The sequence below is a fragment of the Hippopotamus amphibius genome, chromosome 6 (genome assembly GCF_030028045.1).
Source record: "Hippopotamus amphibius kiboko isolate mHipAmp2 chromosome 6, mHipAmp2.hap2, whole genome shotgun sequence".
Taxonomy (NCBI): domain Eukaryota; kingdom Metazoa; phylum Chordata; class Mammalia; order Artiodactyla; family Hippopotamidae; genus Hippopotamus; species Hippopotamus amphibius.
In genome coordinates, this window is record NC_080191.1 from 84,053,433 (window position 1) to 84,075,675 (window position 22,243).

Below are 22,243 nucleotides of genomic sequence, written 5' to 3' on the forward strand. Positions count from 1 at the left end.
CTACAGTGCGGTATCTATTACCTCACATCAGTTAGACTGGACATCATCAGAAAATCTACAAACAGTAAATGCTGGAGAGGGTATGGAGAAAAGGGAACGCTCTTGCACTGTTGGTGGGAATGTAAATTGATACAGCCACTACGGAGAACAGTATGGAGGTTCCTTGCAAAACTAAAAACAGAGTTACCATATGACCCAGCAATCCCGCTACTGGACATATACCCAGAGAACACCATAATTCAAAAAGACACATGCACTCCAGTGTTCACTGCAGCACTATTTACAACAGCTAGGAAATGGAAGCAACCTAAATGTCCATCAACAGATGAACGGATAAAAAAGAAGTGGTACATGTATACAATGGAATATTACCCAGCTGTAAAAAGGAACGAACTTGGGACATCTGTAGAGACACGGATGGACCTAGAGACTGTCATACGGAGTGACGTAAGTCAGAAAGAGAAAAACAAATATCGTATATTAACACATATATGCAGAATATAGAAAAATGGTACAAATCAACCGGTTTGCAAGGCAGAAATAGAGACACAGATGTAGAGAACAAACATATGAACACTAAGTGGGGCAAGCGGGGCGGGGGGTGGGAGGGTAAGGTTGGGGTAGGATGAATTGGGAGATTGGGATCGCCATACATACATTACTAATGAGAAAAAAAATTTCAAACTGTACACTTTAAATATATGCAGTTTACTGTATGTCAATTGTATTCTCAATAAAAGTTCTTAAAAAAATTAAAAAATTAAAAAAAATGGGCAGAGGAACTGAACAGACTTTTTTTTGAAAAGAAGACATACAAATGGCTAACAAGTACATGAAATGGTGCTCAACGTTGCTAATCATCAGGGAAATGTAAATCAAAAGCACAAAGAGATACCACTTCACACCTGTTAGAATGGCTATTATCAAAAAGTCCAGAGATAACAAATGTTGGCCAGGATGTGGAGAAAAGGAACACTTGTGCACTGTTGGTGGGAATGTAAATTGGTGCAGTCACTATGGAAAACAGTATGGAGGATCCCCAAAAAGTTAAAAATAGAACTTTCATATGATCTAGCAATCCCACTCCTGGATATATATTTGAAAGAAATGAAATCAGGATCTCAAAGAAAATTCTGCACTCCCATTTTCATCGCAGCATTATTCACAATAGCCAAGACATGGAAATAACCCAAGTGTCTGTCAGAAGAAGAACGGATAAAGAAAATGCACTGTGTATATACACAATGGAGTATTATTCAGCCATAAAAAGATGGAAATCCTGTCATTTACAGCAACATGATGAACGTGGAGGGCATTACGCTACATGAAATAAGCCAGACACAGAAAGACAAATATTGGATGTTATCACTTATATGCGGAAATAAAAACAAAAAGTCAGTTTCATAGAAACAGAGAGTAGAATGGTAGTTGCCAGGGGCTGGGGTATAGGAGAAATGGGGAGATGCAGGTCAAAGGGTACAAACTTTTAGTTATAAGAAAAATAAATTCTGAGGATTTAATGCACAGGATAGTGACTATAGTCAGTCATAAAGTATTATATAGTTGAAATTTAAGATTAAATCTTAAGGCTTCTTTACCACAAACACACAAAAAGACTAACTACTTGAGTCTTTTTAATTATCTTGAACATGGCAATTTTTTCACACTGTATCTGTATAACAAATCACATATGTATATGTACTGTACAATGTATATGTATAAGAAATCACATTGCACACTTTAAATATATAAAATTATATTTGTCAGTTATTCCTTGATGAACCTGAAAAGATAAATAAATAAAAACGTAGTCCAGAATAAAGAAGTCTTTCTAATTTTTTTCAACTGGCAACTTTAGGAGATACAGTAGAGCAAGACTTCTAGTCTGCTAGATTAAGGAAGTACCAAACTGTCTTGTAACATTCGTTGTTTCAACCTCTGTTTCCTAGAAAGTAGACTTACAGAAGACCTATTGACAATAAATATATACATTAACATGTACACCAGGCCAAGAAGAAAATTTATATTTTCTTTTTAAATGAAAAAATATACATATTTTCGGTCATAAGCCTCCTTGAGCATTTTGACAATCTTCAGAAAGACAGAGTAAACTCTCCATTATGTACAATTCATTAAACTTTAACATTAACCAGCCCGTTTTCGTATCCATAGTACACTAAGAAAGATAATCCTCAACACTTCAAATTCCCAGAATATATTTTTAAATTTCAAAATGAACTGAACTGTGCTCAACATAGCTTTAATGTTAGGTATACTTTATTATTTATGATGCTTTCAAAACTAGTAATTCGTATTAGAAATGTAAGATAACTCTCTAGTATGTTTCATTAACAATTCTATTTTCTAACTGCTTAGACTAAAACAGAATATACTGTATCAGGAAAGCTGAAAAAATACCCAGTGATTATGTCAGGGCCACCAGTTCTGGCTCAAATACTTTAATGCTAGTGTGCCTCCTTCGAATATGAGTAAATAAAAGAGTTGCTATAACGTGTCTATTTTATACTTTCTGGCCCTTTGTTTTCTAATTATAGTAATCAACTAGAGAAAAAAAGTGGTTGAAAAGATACTCTCAAAACATCTACTATAAAACTTTATCATAAAACACCTCTGTGATCATATGTCAAATTACGTGTCCACATTCACTGTGTATTTGTTAAAATTATATCTTACATGATATAATTTATATCACCCCTACTTATGTTTGTTTTCATAGAAATTTCACATTCTTTTACTTGCTTATCCTAAGAAACCTAAGAAGAAGACAAGAAATCTATAATCAAGCCTGTTTTACTGAGGCCTCAAATAGATTTCTTATGAGAGATATGAGAATGATGCTATTTGGCATCTTGTATTTTCAATTAAGAGATAAAAGTATGAAAAGTTATTAATGGTCATTGTAATACTGCTTCAGATTTTTTTTTTTAAGTTGAAAATATTCCTTGGCTTACCTGCTGCATGTAACAAACTAGCTTCTACCCTGTGGGGAACTCTTGGTGGAATTTTCATAGATGCACGTATCTGGTAAAAACTAAAGCAAGAGAGACAAAGAAGTCACTTCAAAACATTTAAAAAATATGCAATGCCCCAATTTCTATATATCTATACGTATTAAAAGATAAAGTTGGTTTGTTTATATCAGTCTCCCATAGTATTTACTACTGGTGGAAAACAGTATCAGATCCACACCCAGATCAAATATTAGCATGGCATAAAACCCAAAGGGAAACACGCATGTGTAAAGATGAATGAGAGAAACATTTTTACTTTAAAGAGAGAGAATTCTTACTTTATTTATTTATTTTTAAATTTATTTATTTATTTATTGGCTGCATTGGGTCTTCGTTGCTGCACACAGGCTTTCTCTAGTTGCAGCGAGCGGGGGCTACTCTTCAGTGCAGTGCACAGGCTCCTCACTGCAGTGGTTTCTCTTGTTGCAGAGCACAGGCTCTAGGCATGTGGGCTTCAGTAGTTGTGGCACACGGGCTCAATAGTTGTGGCTTACGGGCTTAATTGCTCCGTGGCACGTGGGATCTTCCTGGAGCGGGGATTGAACCTGTGTCCCCTGCATTGGCAGGTGGATTCTTAACCACTACGCCACTAGGGAAGTCCTGAGGACTCTTACTTTAAATGAGAGAATGTCACAGCAACCACAGGAGTTACTAATGATTCTAAGAGTTTCACTGCTTAATTTGGTTTATTCATTTTTTTCTTTTAAAAGATAACAAATTATTCTTAAGCGTAATTTTAAGAAAATACAGGATTAACAGCAAATAGTTTTTAAAAATTGGTTTCATGCTATAAGGTATGAATTTGGTTTAAAAAATTCAATATTTTTTCAAGGTCAGAGTTATTTTGTTTAGTTTATGCACTTTTACTTGCTTATTTATTCCACAAGATTAAGAAAATACATATTCTACCAGTCATTAATAATATCAGTTTAAATAGAAAAAAATTATGAGATAAAAGCATCGTAATATGCTTGCATTTTAACATCATTGCACTACAAGTTTGTGTATGTAATGGAGGATACATGTATCTATGTGTACACACACACACACACAGTTACTAAAAGTTAAATGAAGATTATAAATCAGAGATGAGTTTAGATGGACACTAGGTAGTTGAATATTTAATCTTTATTTTTCTTTAATAGTTTCCTAGATGGTAGTTTAAATATTAAATTTGTAAATAATACAAAGATTAAAATACATAAATATACTTATTACTATTATTTCTAGGAAGGTGTGGCCTTGGAGAGAACATATGGTCAGATCACAAAGCCAGAAATAAAGAGTGAATGAAAGAGTAGTCAATTAAACTTAGAACCTTCAAAATTACAATTTGGCCTTAAAAAGACATGGCAAAACTCCTTAGACGTAGACGCTGAATTGAGATTAAGATGAGGCCACCTTGAAAACATGAGATGACAGAACAAAAGTCAAAGTGGAAACAGCAGAAGGCTTGGGACCAAAGGAGAGCAAAGTTTTAATTTTAATTAAAGATTAAGGGAAATAATGCTATTTTAAAATATTCAGGTACGCACTATAAGAGCTTAAGAATAAATGACTGATAGACATTTCATTTTAAACTTAGGCGCAAGAACTATGTCCTATTTATAAGTGTACACCCACAATCCTAAATAATGATTTGCACACGTAAATTCGGAGACATTTAAACAATACTCTGCATTTATTGTACACAGTCAGAGTATCTTAATTTAAAATTCCCCAAAGTTAAATGTGCGTGTGTACATATACACACACATACCATTAACTCATCGCTTACTGAGGACCCACCTATGTGTTAGCCACTGGGCTAAGTACTGGGATACAGGAAAAACAAACCACTGGAAGTAATTACATACATTATTTAAGCAACGTTTACTTCGCATTTATAAAAGCAGTCTATTACGACTGCAAATACATTTTAAAAATTAGAATTAATGGTACTTTAAAGGCATAAATCTTCAAAAATGAACAAAACTCAAATGTGCACGTTAACTATTTTTTACATAAGATATCAAATAAGAGATAAAGTTTTAAAAACAAAGGATAAAATATTTCCTTTTTAAGGGCTATGGTGAGCTAGGTTATTTAGAACAATTTCCTGCTAAAAAAAACAACTAAAACTGCCAAATAAAGTATAAAAATATATCTTTATAAAATTATTGAAGAGGTAACAAAATATTGGGTTGGCCAAAAAGTTCATTTGGGTTTTTCCATAACTTCTTACAGAAAAACCTGAATGAACTTTTTGGCCAGCCCAATAGCATGGAGTTATCAAACAAAATCAGTCAGGCAGGCCATGCAATGAAGCTGTTTTTGTCCAGAGGGCATCTGCGGACCCACTCTGACAAACCTCACTTTCGATTTCAAAAGCCTGTCTTATATTCCTAATATATAAAGAGCATCTACAAATTGAGAAGAAAAAGACCAATTCACCTAAAAAACTGGGGGGAAAAAAGATACTAATAAACAGTTCACCAAAAAAGAAATGCAAATGTCTCTTAAATACATGAAAAAATGTTCAATCTTACTTATAATTTTAAAAACTACAAATTAAAACTATAACGAGATATCCTTTCTCCCCTATCACATCAAGAGAAATCCAGGTTTGACAAAATACTCTATGGTGAGGCTCTGGGCAAAAAGGAATTTTGTACTGCTGGTGAGGTAAAACAGTGCACCCCCATACAAGGGGAACTTAGCAATAAAGAGTAAAGACATACAGACATTTACTCTTCAACCTAGCATCCCACTTTAAAGACTATTTCCCAAAGATACTTTAGCAAAAATATTCAATGAGGTAGCACAAGGCTATTCATTGCAGCATTAACTGCAACAGGAAAACCTGAGAAAAAAACAAAATGTCCATCAGTAAGGGACTGGCTGAATAAACTATGGTGCAACTATACAATGCAGTACCACACAGTTTTAAAAAGTAATCTTTTATATATATGTATTTTTTTAGTGTACCTATACCTATATTGTTATATTCATATGTTTAGTATATCTCTATATACTGCAAAGGAGTGATCTCTAAGATACATTTTTTACTGACAAAACAAGTACAGAACATGTATACTATGCTACTTTTATGTAAGAAGAAAGGATATGATTATATATTTTTTTGCCTTTTTAAAAAGTAATAAAAGGGAAGGACATATGCAAAACTAATAAAAAATAAAATGGTTATGTATAGGTGGGGGGCTTCAAGAGAAGGGACAGGGATGAAAACAAGGCCTCTCAATGTATGCATTTCAGAGTTTTGATTTTGCAACCATAAAATCTTTTTATATAATAACAAAATAAATTAAATTTAAAAAAGCAATCCCCTAAACCACCCTAAAACAACTGAATGTGTATCTACTTAATTGCAGTTTCACAGAGTTCTTTCAAGTGATTTTTAAAACATAGTACTTTAAGTGCCTATTCCTCATGGGATATATTCTACAATAAAAGAGAACCCCAAAGAAGTTTTAAACAACATTTATAGTCTTGTTGGTGATGATGTTGCTACTATTATTTTGAAATTATCTTAGTCATATCTACACACACATGAATAAAGCAAGTAATTATGTCACTAAGAACCAATATTTTCAGTGTAAGTGAAAAGAGATACAAACATAAAATTAAAAAAGTAAAATCCTTGTAATCTAAAATTAGAATAGGGAAATACTAAAAATTTATGATGCATTTTTCTTAAAAAATGTATTTTCTCAAAAAAAAAAAAATGTATTTTCTATCTGTGTCAACTGAGAAGGCCTAGAAGCAATGACTCAATACAAATGTGTACCTTTAACACATATACTACGGTCTCTAAACACTATTTCCCACTAAAAGGAACTAGAGCCCTTGGCTGATTCCAAATCTAGAGCAGGGAATACGCTAGAGTCTGGAACAGCTGGTGACAGTAGGGAACAAGGAAGCTATCAAACCCTGCCTGGATCACCCCACGAGAAGTTCACAGCAATCAGCCTGAACATCAAAAAGACTAATGATGCCGTATTACCATCAAATACGTTAAAAATCCATGAGTTCATACTGGTACAGGCATAACTCGTTTTTATCATGCTTTATTCACAGATACTTTGTTCTTTACAAGTTGCAGGTTTGTAGCAACCCTGCGCTGAGGAGGTCTACTGGCACCATTTTCTCAATAGCATTTGCTCACTTTGCGTCTCAGTGTCACATTTCGGTAATCCTTGTGATATTTCAAGCTTTTCCATTATTATGATGTGTTACGATGATCTGCGATCGGTGATCTTTGATGCTACTCTCGTAATTGTTTTGGAGCTCCCTGAACCACTCATATAAGACAGTGAGCCTAACAAATGTTGTGTGTGTTCTGACTACTCCACTGACCAATCATCCTCCCTTCTCTCCCTCTCCTTGGGCCTCCCCATTCCCTGAGACACACGATATTGAAATTAGGCCAATTAATAAACCTACAATGGCCTCTAACTGTAAGTGAAAGGAAGAGTTGTTTTCCACTTTACATAAAAAGCTAGAAATGATTGAGCTTAATGAGGAAGGCACACTTAGAGCTGAGGTAGAAAACTAGGCCTCTTGTGCCAAACAGTTAGTCAAGTTGTGAATGTAAAGGACAAGCCTTGAAGGAAATTAAAAGTGCTCCTCCAGTGAACACACGAACAATAAGTAAGAGAAACAGCCTTAGTGCTGATATGGAGAACGTTTTAGTTGCCCAGATAGAAGATCAAACCAGCACAACATTCCCTTAAGCCAAAGTCTAATTCAGAGAAAGGCCCTAACTTCCTTTAATTCTATGAAGGCTGAGAGAGGTGAGGAAGCTGCAGAAGAAAAGTCTGAAGCCAGCAGAGGTTGGTTCATGAGGTTTAGGAAAAGAAGCCATCCTCATAACATAAAAGTGCAAGGTGAAGCCAGTGCTGATGTAGAAGCTGCAGCAAGTTATCCAGAAGCCTAAGAGAATTCATGAAGGCGGCTGCACTGAACAACAGATTTTCAATGTAGACAAAACAGCCTCCTATTGGAAGAAGATGCCACCTAGGGCTTTCATAGCTAGAAAGAAGAAGTCAATGCCCGGCTTCAAAGCTTCAAAGGACAGGCTGACTCTCCTGTTAGGGGCTAATGCAGCTGGTGACTTTAACTTAAAGCCACTGTTCATTCACCATTCTGAAAATCCTAGGGCTAAATCTCCTCTGCTGTGCTCTCTAAATGGAACAACAAAGCACATCTGTTTACAACATGGTTTACTGAATATTTTAAGGCCACTGTTGAGACCTACTGTTCAGAAAAAAAAAAAAAAATTCCTTTCAAAATGTTACTGCTCATTGACAATGCACGTGGTCACCCAAGAGCTCTGATGGAGATGGACGATGAGATTTATGCTGTTTTCATGCCTGGTAATATAACCTCTATTCTGCAGCCCATGGATCAAGGAGAAATTTCCACTCTCAAGTCTTATGATTTAAGAAATACATTTCATAAGGCTATAGATTCCAGAGACAGTGACCCCTCTGGTGGATCTGGGCAAAGTCAATTGAAAATCTTTCAGAAGAATTCATCATTCTAGATGCCATTAAGAATATTCATGATTCATGGGAAGAAATCAAAATATCAACATTAAAAGGGGTTCAGAAGAAGCTGATTCCAACCCTCATGGATGACTTTGAGGGGTTCATGCTTCAGTGGAGGAAGTAACTGCAGATGTGGTGGGAATAACAAGAGAACTAGAATTAGAAGTGGAGCCTGAGATGTGACTGAATTGCTACAATCTCATGATGAAACTTTAATGGATGAGGAGCTGCTTCTTATAAATGAAGAGAGAAAGTGGTTTCTTGAGATGGAATCTGTTGGTGAAGATGTTGTGAAGACTGCTGAAATGACAACAAAGGATTTAGAATATTAAACTTAGTTGATAAAGCAGGGACAGGGTTTGAAAGGATTAACTCCAATTTAGAAAGGAGTTCTACTGTGGATAAAATGATATCAAACAGTGCTGCATGCTACAGAGAAATGGTTCGTGAAAGGAGAATCAATCCAGCAAACTTCATTGTCTTATTTTGTCTTATTACCACCTTCAGCAATCATCATCCTAATTAGTCAGCAGCCATCAACACTGAGGCAAGACCCTCCAGCAGCCAAAAGATTACAGCTCACTGAAGGCTCACATGATGGTTAGCATTTTTTAGTGATAAAGTATTTTTAAATTAAGGTACATGCATTTTTGGGGACACAATCCTATTGCATATTTAATTTTTAGACTACAGTACAGTGTAAACATAACTTTTACACGTTCTGAGAAACCAAAAAATTCCTATGAACCTATTTACTGTGATATTCGCTTTACTGCGATGGTCTGGAACTGAACTCATAATATCTCCAAGATATGTCTGTACTAAATAAAAACTGATGATATTTAAAAGATGCCAGGGCAACAACACAGTATTCTGAAAACTAGTAAATAAGGAAAAGAATAAAACATTTGCCATGCCTTTCCTGTATAAAGTGTATTTCAGAGTAACCAAATAGTTAATGAGGCAAAATTCTTCTTCCACAGAAAGATAGCTAATAAATGAAGAAGGAATAACAGAATTAGAATATCACCATTTTGTATGCCCTAGTAAAAGAAAACAATGACTCTGGACAACAGTTTTGAATGGGTACCATCAATTAATTGATGGGGAACTTTAAAATGGATGCATCAGACTGACAATACCTGAGTCAATCTTATGAAAAGAGACAGACATTTTATGTCTCCAAATATAATATAACAGGAAGGACACGGCATCACCTATGAAGGATTCTTCTCAAAAACTCTATTAGAATTTAATCAAGCCTTTGGATCAAACTAGCAATTATAAATTAAAAAAAAATCTAAGAGACAGAACACCCAAATAAAGCCACTGATTCAAACAAATAAACTATAAAAACACATCATGGGACTTCCCTGGTGCTGCAGTGGTTATGAATCCACCGGCCAATGCAGGGGACATGGATTTGATCCCTGGTCTGGGAGGATCCCACATGCCCCGCAGCAAATAAGCCTGTGCGCCACAACTGCTGGCCCTGCATTCTGGAGCCCACGAGCTACAACTACTGAGCCCACAACTATTGAGCCTACAACTACTGAGCGTTGCAACTGCTGAAGCCCACGTGCCTAGAGCCTGTGCTCTGCAACAAGAGAAGCCACCACAACGAAAAGCCCGTGCACTACAATGAAGAGTAGCCCCTGCTCTCTGCAACTACAGAAAGCCCACATGCAGCAACGAAGACCCAACGCAGCCAATAAATAAAAAATAAAATAAATAAAATTTAAAAACCACATTTATAAGATGATTGAAGAAATGAGAACACTGACTATTTTATTTGATACCAAGAAATTACTTTGAACATTTCTTTAAGTGCAATAATGGTTTTGCAGATTTTTAAAAACAAGTCTTCCTATATTAGAGATATTGAAAAAAGATTGGGGAGAGGGGTAATAGGTGAAATGAGGAAGAAACTTTGATAATTGTTGGTTAGGTGCTGGTATATGTGTGTTTACTATACTTTCATATGTTTTAAGCTTTTCCTTAAAGAAACAAAAAGTGGTCCTAGACTGGTATTTCGCAAAGGGCCAAACACAAGAAAAGGAAAATCTTTCTCAAAGAATAAACCTGAAGATCTTGGCAGAAATCAGAACGTGAAAAAAACAAAAACAAAAAAAAAAGAGATGCACAGGGGAGAAAAGAAGAAGAGGGTACATATAAAGCACAAAATATAAAATAATGGATATAAACACAAATATGTCAGCAACTACATTAAAATACAAATGGACTAAATGCTCTAGAGCAGCGGTCCCCAATCTTTTTGGCACCAGGGACCAGTTTCATGGAAGACAATTTTTCCATGGACCGGGGTGGGGGATGGTTTCAGGATGATTCAAGTGCATTACATTTATTGTGCACTTTACTTCTATTATTATATACATTGTAATATATAATGAAATAATTATACAACTCACCATAATGCAGAATCATTGAGATCCCTGAGCTTGTTTTCCTGCAACTAGATGGTCCCATATGGGGGTGATGGGAGACAGTAACACCCGAAGCGTGTTGCTTATGTCCGGTCTACTCCGTAATCTTGTTTTGGTTTCCGTCACTGCAGAAAACCCTGCTTCACAAAGATAGGATGATGGAAATGGAAGCAGGCTTTTCAGTGCTTTTGTGGCAATCTCAGTATATTCCACCTTGACTTTAATCCAGAACGCATGGAGATTTGAAGTTCTCTCAAACACACTTTTAAGGCCACCATCATTTGAGATCTCAAGCTGTTGATCCTCTTCTAGCACAAAGTCAATCCACCTGGCTTATTCACAAATGGGGCGCAGATCCATTCCTTCCCAGTTCAGGGGTCTTTTGTGGTTGGGCTCAAACTCTTATGAAAGCTGAGCTAGGTGATCACCTACCAGCTGGGAGAAAGAAGGCCCTGGCTCAGTCTTGTTCAAAATCTCTCCTAATGTTTGAAACATATCAAAAATTCCCGATGTTCACTCGTTGCCCCCCATAATTCCAGTTTGGCTTTGAATGCAGCCACTTAATCTGCCAACTTGAACACAGTTGTCTTTCTCCCCTGAAGTGACAGACTGAGCTCATTGAACAGGCTGAATATGTCAAACAAGTAAGCAAGTTTTGCGACCCATTCTGTGTCACTGAAATATGGTGCCAGTCGTGACTGTTTTTCTAAAAGAAATCTCTAGAGTGGCTCTCATGACTCAAAAACCCTGGCCAGTTGATCTACCTTTAGAAAGCCATCTCACTTCTGTGTATAAGAGAAGACGTGTGCTCTGCGTCCATCTTCTCACAGAGCTGCGTGAACAGACGTGAGTTAAGGGCGTGTACTTTAATGTGGTTGATAATTTTAATCCCATCCTGCAAAACATTAAGTTCAGGTGACATTTTTCAGCCAGCCAGCATTTCTCTATGGATGACACAGTGTATAGACACATTCAGAAGCGACGTCTTTGACCTGAGTAGTGAAATCAGAAAGCCATCCAGTCATGGCAGCTGCTCCGTCCATGCATATACTGACACAAAGTGACCAATTCAGTTTTCCTGATAGGCCATCATTCAAAGACTTGAATAGTTCTGCAGCTATGGTGTTGGCTGGCAACAAAAGTGCACGTAACATATCCTCATGTACATCCTCCTGAAAAATATATTGCACAAAGCAATTGTTGCCTTGCTGTCAACATCGGTCGACTTGTCAACCTGGATTGCGTACCACGGTGACTCACTGATCCTCTCTAACAATTGTGCCTCAATATCCTCTGCTATTTCATCAGTTCATCTAGTTATGGTTCTAGCTGAAAGAGGAACACGTGCCACCTTTCCAACTGCAGCCTCTCCCAAAAGTTCACGACAAATGTCCTTAGCAGCAGGCAGGATCAACTCTTCACCAACAGTAAAGGGCTTGTTAGCTTTAGCAATGCTGTTAGCCACTAAGAGTGATGCTCTCAGTGCAGACACATTTGATGAAGTGGTGGCCTTCAATAATTGCTTCTCTTCTTCGTGGTCACATTTTTTTCTTTTGAAAAACTTCAAAGGCTAGTCATTCAATGCAGGGTGCTTGGTCTCCATGTGGCAAAGCAATTTTGAAGGTTTCCTGCTTTGTTGCACAGCTGGTCGCCACATATTATACAAAGTGGGAATGGAGAATGTGAATCACCTGTTGCAACGACCCTGTAATTTAAGTACGACTCTTGGTATTTTCTTTTAAATGCAACTTTCTTTTTGTTGGCATTCTTAGAGTCTTCTACTGTTTCATCATTGGGTCTTTCCCCTTTTTCAAAGAAGCTCTCCAGCTGCATTTGTTTTTTATTCATTTTGGCTAGGGTTAACTTGTGAGCTTAGCAAAACTGTGACTGAGACAAGGGTGCTGTGCGGGGAAAGAGGCGTGGACTGAAGTGGTAAACATAATAATGGGCAGGCCACGCACAGACTACAGTAAGCATTGGATTCTGACTTAACGCCTGCCACCAGATGCAGCTGTACCACTGAAGTACATCAAGTCACTTGCCACTACAAAGCCTGCCACCAGATGCAGCTTAAATGTCACTTGCCACTCACTGATGGAGTTTTGATATGTCTGCAAGCAACTGATTTACGATGGTCTCTGTGCAGTCAGACCACCCCGCTAACGTTAATCTGCATCTGCAGCCGCTCCCCAGCACTGGCACCACCGCCTCAGCCCCACCTCATCAGGCACTAGATTCTCATGAGGAGCACAACCTAGATCCTCGCATGTGCAGTTCACAATAGGGTTTGCGCTTCTCTGAGAATCTAATGCCACTGCTGATTTGACAGGAGGCGGGGCTCAGGCAGTAACACTAGCGCAATGGGGACTGGCTGTAAATACTGATGAAGCCTCACTTGCTTGCCTATGAATCACCTTCTGCTGTGTGGCCTGGTTCCTAACAGGCCACGGACCAGTACCAGTTTTGGCCCAGGGGTTGGGGACCCCTGCTCTAGAGAATGAAAAAGATAAATCTCATTGTACATTGTTTACAACAGACAAATCTAAAATACAAGGATAGAGAAAATCTGCAAATAAAATAATGGTAAAAGGAACACTTTGCAAATGTTAACCAAAAGAAAGCTGATGTTACAATATTAATATTAGACAAAAATGGAGTTTAAAGAGCATTATTAGGATATAAAAGTCTTTTCATAATGATAAAAGCTTCAAATAAGAATTTTTTTGAAATTCTTATTATTCACCAAATAAGAATTTTTAATTTGTAGGCATCTGTTCTCAAAACATGGGATATGTGTTACAAACAGAAAATTACTGGATTTAAAATCCAAAAGTCTGCCTTTAAATAGGAGAACTTAAAAATATTTGAGTTTTATGGTCACAATAATTTTAAATGTTTTTACTTATCATCTTATTCTATGTTTTTTGTTTTTGATGTTGTTTACTTTTTCCATTCTTTCATTTACTATGTTGACTCCAGTTAACTTGCTGTTTTTTTTTCTTTCCCCAATAACCACATATAGTTTCTAATTCCATTAGAGGGCAAATAAATTTTTCAAAAACATTAGTGTATAGGTGTAGGTTTTTACAGAAAGACATTTTAAAAAATTTTGCTTTCCATTTATGTAAGATGCAGAATTTAACAATTACATCCCCCACCATCATTCTCTTTTTCCATATTTTATTAATAACTCTGGAGAACCAACTCACTAATCTGTTCGAAATGGACATAGTTTTTTTTAAAACTCTAAGATTTAATTTTGTAAATATATTTATTATTTTGATTTATTTCTATCATTTTTAAAAGCCATTCTCCTATTACAACTTCCTTAATTTAGATTTTAAAATTTTTACTTCCTCTCTTGTTCAAGAACATGTCACAAGTAATTTATTTAAAAAGCATACATAAAGAGTGTATTTTCTAAGACTCTGTATTTTCTTAGAATATTTTCCTACAAAAGACAGAATATTTGGGTCACTACATCTTTCCTGCAAAGCTCCAAAGATGCTGTTACAGTATCATGAATAATTTTAAGAAAAAAGTTTGAGAGCAGATTCTTATTTCCTTTTAGAACTGGATACTTACAGAACTCTTCAATTTCTGAAACATAAACATTTTACCCCAAAATGTTAACTTTTAAAATCCATTGTTATAAATAAATAAAAAAAATAAAAATAAAATCCATTGTTTACTTTTGTCAAGAAAACAATGAACTCACTTGCTGTCTCAAAAAGTCTTTATCAAGATCAGGAAAGATCCATTCTTATTGTTTATTATCTAGCTGAATTTACTGGTTACCTCTTTGAGAATATTTTTTTATTGATAGGAGGAACTCTCATAAAATTCATACAGGTAGTCTCTGGTTAAGTAATATTTGACCCATAAATTCATCCTTATGCAAATTGTTTCATAAATTACATTAATACAGAAACACATTATTGTACACTTTGTTAATGGGTACACAAATTCATAAGTTTCTTTTCAGTGTTTGCATTGCACTGAAATCACGACATTTATGCTTTTTCACAGACACTTCTCATAATAACAACTGTCTTTTAACAGAAAGCTTTTCTTCTACTTAATTGACAACATTAATATTAAACTATTTTTTTTCTGTTTTCTATAGATTTTTTTCACAGTTCCTAATCTGACTTCTTCTATTCATTTATACTTCAAATGCAGGTGCATTCAAGGCCAGTGCTGGCTTTCTGTTGGGATACCCAATCAGTATGAGCTCCATTACTGACTGCTATGCTCCATCATTGTAATGCTTCTAAGGATGCGGAGATCGTGTCTCACATAGGCCACAAATGGCAGACCTATATACTATGGCATCAATTTTTAAAAATGAGGTGGGACATAACAATGAGAGAAATCTAAAGATTTAGAAGTCATCTAATAACTGATGTAAACTGCTGTGAGAAAACTAATTTTTCTGACTACAGAGTGATTGATTAATTTAAAGCTGAGAAACTGATGAACTTCTTAGGCACTATTCTCAGTTCTTACACGTTACTGAAGCAACAATTTTAAATAGTTTTGAAGGCCTTAAAGAAAACTTGAGGTGGTTTCTTGTGAGTGCCAATCAGCCAATCAGAGTTTCTCAATTTGTGAACTTTATACAACATATACATGACATTAGAGACAAGGGTTCATTTTTTCCAAGGTTGGAATCAATGTCAATAATCCAAAAACTCAGCATGAAATTTTCTGACTCTTTTGGCTGACAGTCATTTTTAAATCAAACTATAAAACTTCCCCTGAGTCTAACAACCTCAGAACCATAAACAGAAGGGATTTAAGATTATTTTCTTCAGAGGCTTTAAAAACTGTTGTATGGAACATGGTTGCTAGGCTTCTACAGGCCTCCCTAAATGGATTTCAGCTCCATGGTTTTGTGATGTTACTAAAATTTAAGAAAACAATTTCTAAGTTCTATCCTTGCTCTTCTTTATTTCCAAATCACAGCATATTATTCACCTTGGTAGGACTGACTAGGGAGAGCAGTTGTAGCTACAGGTATGTAATTAAACTGTTTTATGGGAACCCACATATGAAAGAAAATAAAAAATAACAAAATACTACTATCATCATTTCGAGCTTCCCTAGTTACTTGCTCTAGTGTCGGCAGTATGCTGGATTGCTGACTGTCCCAAACACACCTGGAAACAAACCAAACTCTGATAACATTTCACTTGCTTTACAAAAGAATGTTAAAACATATAACACTTGCCCCAAGTTCCCACACTTTCTAAATATTTGAGAATACCTAATGCTAGTCCATTTGTTTCCTTCTGAAATGAATTAAACACAACTCCATTCAAGAAGCTATTCACTGATATTCTAAAGCTGTGTTCCTTAAACTGCGGTATGTACACTGGCGCATCTCTGCGACATGTAACCAATCTGCAGTGAAATAAAGCAAATTGACTCTTATCTCAGAGCACACTACTTTAGCCAGCTTTTTTTTTTTTTCCATAGCAAGACTTCCTCACTGAAGAAAGCATTGCATTAATTTATATTCTGGCAAGTGCCTCTCCTCTTCTTGAATCAGTAACAAACTATGCAGATGAGTACTCTGAATAGCAATATCCTAAAAAATTCCAGAAAAAGATGTTCTAATAATTTTGCAATGGTCTACAAAGAGAGGAAACTTCCCTTCCAGTTTAATACCTACTGAAATTGCTACAGCTTCAAATTAATCCCACTCTCAACTTTTATGCTGTTGAGAATAGGTGTTTAAATAGCATTTTTCGCTATAAATATAAAAGGCAGTATTTCCTCCCTCTTTGGAGCCCTCTTGACAAATGAATTTTGAATAGAATCACTTGGGAAGTCCACCATCTCGTAATCATGTACTTCTAGTATAAAAAACAACTCAAAACAAGTTAGTTATACTGAGTTCTTAAACCACTCATTTATAAGACATAACATCCACATACCATTTAATAACATTGAATTTATGATCAATGCTTTGGAGTCTCCATTTTGTTTTCAGAGTTTACAATCCACCATATTAAAAAAAAGAGTAGATTAAAATGAAAATAAAGCTAGTTTTTCTTTTTTTTCTTTTTTTTTTTTTGCCAGCTGTCCCACCTATGCTCGCCCTCCACTCTAGTTTTTCTTTAGATTGTTAGTATCTGGACTATTTGTTTACCATTAAGGAAAAACAATGTAATTATAGTAAAAACAGACCTACCCAGATGCAGCACGTTCTCTCTCCTGCGCCTGCCTAGAGCTTAGGCCCTGTCTAAACAGGTCCTTACTGTATAACAACAACAGTGGCAAAATTAAACACTCAGCACTGTGGACGTGCAGGACAGGGACCATCACCAAACACGCGCAAGAAGTGCTTCCTCATTCTCTACCTCCATTTAGTTCTTGCTGGGCTATGACTCCAGTGCTATTCGGTAACATATTTATTGATGTTATTTTTAAAACACTGAAGTAAAATATTGCACAAGACTGCAGGCAGACCTTGTTTTATTACATTTCATCTACTGCACCTCGCAGATCATGTGTTTTTACAACTGAAGGTCTGTGGCAGCCCTATGCTGAACAAGCCTATCAGTGCCATTTTCCCAACAGCATTTGTTCACTTCGTGTCTCTGTGTCACATTTTGGTAATGTTCACAATATTTCATTTTCATTGTTATTATATTTGCTATGGTGATCTGTGATTGGTGATCTTTGATGTTACTACTGTAAAAAGATTATGCCTTGCTGAAGGCTCAGACGATGTTAGTATTTTCTAGAATTAAGGTGCTTTTTATTTAAGGTATGTACATTGTGTTTTTAGACACAATGCTACTGTACAATTACCAGACAACAGTTTAATAGAAACATCACTTTTATATGCACTTGAGCAACCAAAAGCTTCATGTGACTCTACTGCAATACCCTTTACTGCAGTGGTCAGGAGCTGAACCTGCAGCATCTCCAAGGTCTGCCTGAATTTCATGACTTGAATTTGTAAGTTACTGACCTCAGTCTCCTGAACAGTCATTTCATACATCAGAAAGTAAACTGGAAAAGATATATTTTATTACCTAACATTTAAATATAAATTTAGATAAATTTATCTGTTTATCTATCAAAACTGACAGTTATTTAGCATAACAGCCAAACACAAGCACTAAATTAACTGGCTTATGGCGAAGGTAGTAAAGACTCAATAAGAAGCATAAAGAGGAGGTTTAAAAGGTAGGAACTGATAAATCAGAGTAGAAAAAAGAGTAAATTATGTCCTTGAAAATATTCTTACAAATAAGTCAAGCAATATATTTAAAAACAATGAGCCCCTAATTATTAGATTTTTGAAAGATCAGTAACATTAACAATATTCTTCAAAAGTCCTCAATGGATGTGGAAACTAGCTTGTAGAATAACAGAAAATTAATGGAAGCAGCAATCATACATGCTATGTTTACGATGGCTGACAATAAAATGGGACAACAGTTCACTTAGTCCTCATCTCCATTTCCAAACCTCCAATCATTTATGAACTGTCTCCACTTGGTATCTTACCTCAAATTCAACATATGGAAATGAACCAGTTCTGACTCTCACACCATGATCCCCTGCAGCTTCGTTACTTACTTCAGTATCACTAATATTGCCCAAGTCAATGTGGTTCAAAACTTCAGCATTATCTTTTAGATTTCTTCTTATTAAAAATTCCAAATTTGCAAAAAGTAGAGCAATGGACCCATATCCCACTGCCCATTTTTCATCAATGAAAAAGATTCTGCCATATTTGATTCATACATAATTTTTTTCTTTGCTGAGCTATTTCAGAATAATCCTACACATCATCATGTAAATTCCCACCTCCACATATACATTTTTTTAATGCTTTTTCTGTCTCTGTATCATCCTCCACATGGAGTCAGTCATTGAATCCTACTCTTTATTCCCCAAAATGCCTCACAGAAATTAATATCAAAAACCAAAAAACGTTAAAGTGTGTGGTAGACTGACTTTTAAAATGTCCTCAATTCTTCCCCCATCCCTGTATCCACACCTCTCGCAATGAGGTCCCATTAGGAAGTGGAGTGTAGTTCCCCACCCCTTGAACCTGGGCTGGCCTTGTTTTGGGCAGTCCAATGTGGCAGGGATGACAGTGAGCTAGTTCCAAGCTTAGGCCTTAAAAGGTCTTCTTGTACAGTTTCTTTCTCTCTCTGTGGATCCCTGCCTCCTCTATGAGAATACGGTGGAGGATGAGAGATGACACAGCAGAGCTGAGTGCACCCAGGTGGGACCATTCTGCACCAGCAGCACCCTGCTAGCTGACTGTGAATTCATGAGTGAGCAGCCAAGATGAGCCAGCCCGGCCCAGATCAGCAGAACCATTCAGCTGACCCACAGATCTGTGAGCAAAAATAAACATTCACTGCTGTGATGTCACTGAGGCTTTGTGTTCGTTGTTAGCAGCATTACTGCGGCATTAAGTAACTAACACGGAAATGGGTACTAACAAAATTTACAATTCGTAGCACCGACTTTGGGACCAAAGTAACAATTACAATTACAGAGGCAAGAAAAATAATGAGGAAACTACAGGAGACTTGAAAAACAGTGACCCATGTTTTGTAGTGATAAACTTTTGGTCAATATACTTTCAAACAATAACTTAGAAGTAAGTTAGACACTTTACCTAAGAAACTTTTGGACTAGAGCAAGCTTATTTCCTGGAAGAATGCTGGAAATGTCACCTGGCTGCTCCTAGCCAAGTATAGTAAGGTTTTACAAGACAAAGCTGAGCTAAAGAATGACCTGGTCATTTTACAAGCAGAATCTCGAGGAAACAGAGAGGAACCAAGACTTCCTGGAGTGGGAAATAAAAATGCTTACAAAGATCTAATCAAGGGCGTGGCTGTAAATCCCTTTCTTAAGATTTCCAAAGGAGTTAAGGGCAGTGCCTAGGTAGACATGCTCAGCTTGACAAATGGGCTTTTAGGAAGTTAAAGGGCATGATTGCCACAGATTTCTGATCTCCAAACAGTAGTGATTCATCTAGAGAGTAGTCATGTCTCAATAAACAATTGTGGGTGTGGGTTTCAGAGCATGGAATGGACTATATCAGACATGCAGAACCTCCATAAAGTTTTACAGTATATTTTAATGGCCAAAGAGCCACCAGCCCAGACCTGACCTGGCCTTGTAACTTGCTTAGCCAGAAGAATGCAGTGAGGTAACAAGTGTGCCAATGCAAGGGACCCTGCATCTTCTGCTCTCTCGGACTCCTGCCTCTGCCATGAGAACAAGCCCAGGCTATCCCGAGAGACCATACAGAGCAGGGCAGGGCAGAGCAGAGTAGAGCAGAGCAGAACTGTCTTTGTTGCTTTCAACAAGACAGCAAAGCCAAGACAGACAAACAACAGAAGATTTCTCTCATCCTACCCTGGTCAGTCACCCACCGCTACCACTGCCAGCACAGAAATTTGGGTTTGTATCTTGAGACATCGTAAGCACCTCCACACCGCACCGTGTCTCTGTTTCTTCTACACAACCATCCAACCAATATCATCATGCTCTTCACCATGCAGTAAGCACTGACTATAACAACAGTGACCGTTTCATCCTTCCCTGGAAACCATCAATGGCTACGCAAACCCCTCCAGACATCAGAAGCCCTTCACAGACATAGCATCTCCTCTCTTCACTATCTTCTCACAACCTGACTGAGAATACCCAACCTCCTACTACCCTTGACTTGATTCATGATGCACCCTCCCACTAAGAGGGTCTTTCGCCTTATCCTCTGCCTATCAATCTGATCCATACCTTGATCCTATCCCTCCACAGTGCTTTTCCTAACGTACCAGCCCAGAAAGATGTCTTTCTGTGCTGATTCCCAGAGCAGTTTCTATATACACTTTTTGAGGATTCATCATTTTCTGTTCCCACTTAGCTGTTTTGTGTATATATGTTTTATCTTCCCCACACACTGTCAGCTTTAAAAAAGCAGAAATTAGATCGTAAACATTTTCATTAAAGTCCTCTCAATGCTCAGTACAAATTCATAAACACGTTAAATATATCCAGCATTATCATTAAATCCACACGAATATACTCAAATATTTATTAAGAAATAAAATTTCTCTGAGAAAATACTTGAACATAGCTCACTGCTTTCCTTATATATGCTAGAACAAAAGTATGTAATTAAATTTATATGAAAACTGTACAATTTATCTTATGCAAAATATATAATTTTCACATTAAAATACAAACCCTCTCTGAAATAAATCCACATTGTAGAACTTGTTTAGCTCCACGGAGAATTCTACCATTGCTTGAACTTCAGTCATTTTTAATTTATACTCAGAAGACAAATCTGGTAACAGCACCTTGGTTAAAGAAGGGGAAAAAAATCATGAGAAGCACAATAAAAATGCCAGCTGAGAAAATCATTAATATTAAACATATTTCAGAGTATGATACATAGGCAGGAAATAAAAATGAAGCCAATTAGTTCAGTATACCTCACTTAGCCTGACCTGACTATATAGCACCACAGTCTATACTCACTAAATATTCTTCCTAATGAAATACTTACTAAATAGCGCTACTCTAGAAGATACACCCTGTTAGAATGCTTTTTCTAAGATTTGTTTCCCTTCGTGACAACTTTGTGATAATAAATAATATAGAAAATTGCTAAAAGTAACTCTTGACTTTATCATGGATAAAACTAACTTTTTAAGAAAAAAATTAAGCTACCTATTCTCTTCTAGTTCTACACTGCACATAAAGGCAACTTACAGAGTCAAAAAAAAAAAGAATTAACATTCTTTAATTCCCACATAAATTCATGAAGCTTTTTCTCTGTCAGGTGAAGTTCTTAAATAGCTGTTCATTTTTACATTTCAAAAAAAAAATTTCCATCATTACAAAAGCCTTTTCATTTTCAAGAGGTTACAAAAAAATAGACAAGCAAAAAGAAAACATTCACAATTCTATCCATTGAAATACATACTTTGGTATATATTCTTCACACATGTATACATCTGAACAATTTCTATAAAAGTAGGATCAAACTACATGTACATTTTATAATCTGCTTATTTCACTTATTTATTTTTGATGAACATCTATGTTAATAACTATTATACTGTGAATGCTATAATTTAAACAATCTCCTACTGTTGGGTATTTCAGTGGGTTCCATCTTCACACTATTTCAAAAAAGCTATCCTTATCAATGCTACATGCT

At 36.3% G+C, this 22,243-nt stretch overlaps 1 protein-coding gene across 10 annotated transcripts in view; it reads right to left on the bottom strand.

Annotated features, from left to right (window-relative positions):
* Positions 1–22,243, bottom strand: part of FAM135A (family with sequence similarity 135 member A) — a 113,862-nt gene that overhangs the window by 76,302 nt on the left and 15,317 nt on the right. For 7 of the 10 annotated variants that reach the window (XR_009054333.1, XM_057739294.1, XM_057739290.1 and 4 more), the window contains 2 exons: positions 21,262–21,377; positions 2,973–3,052 (listed from right to left, as the gene is read on the bottom strand). Coding sequence is in view for 9 of the 10 variants with exons in the window: in XM_057739294.1 (XP_057595277.1) it covers positions 2,973–3,052; positions 21,262–21,338 (157 nt within the window). In the remaining variant the exon portion in view is untranslated. Of the gene's footprint in view, positions 1–2,972; positions 3,053–11,010; positions 11,461–21,261; positions 21,378–22,243 lie in introns of those variants that run through there. The other 3 variants (XM_057739287.1, XM_057739289.1, XM_057739288.1) reach the window with 3 other exon arrangements.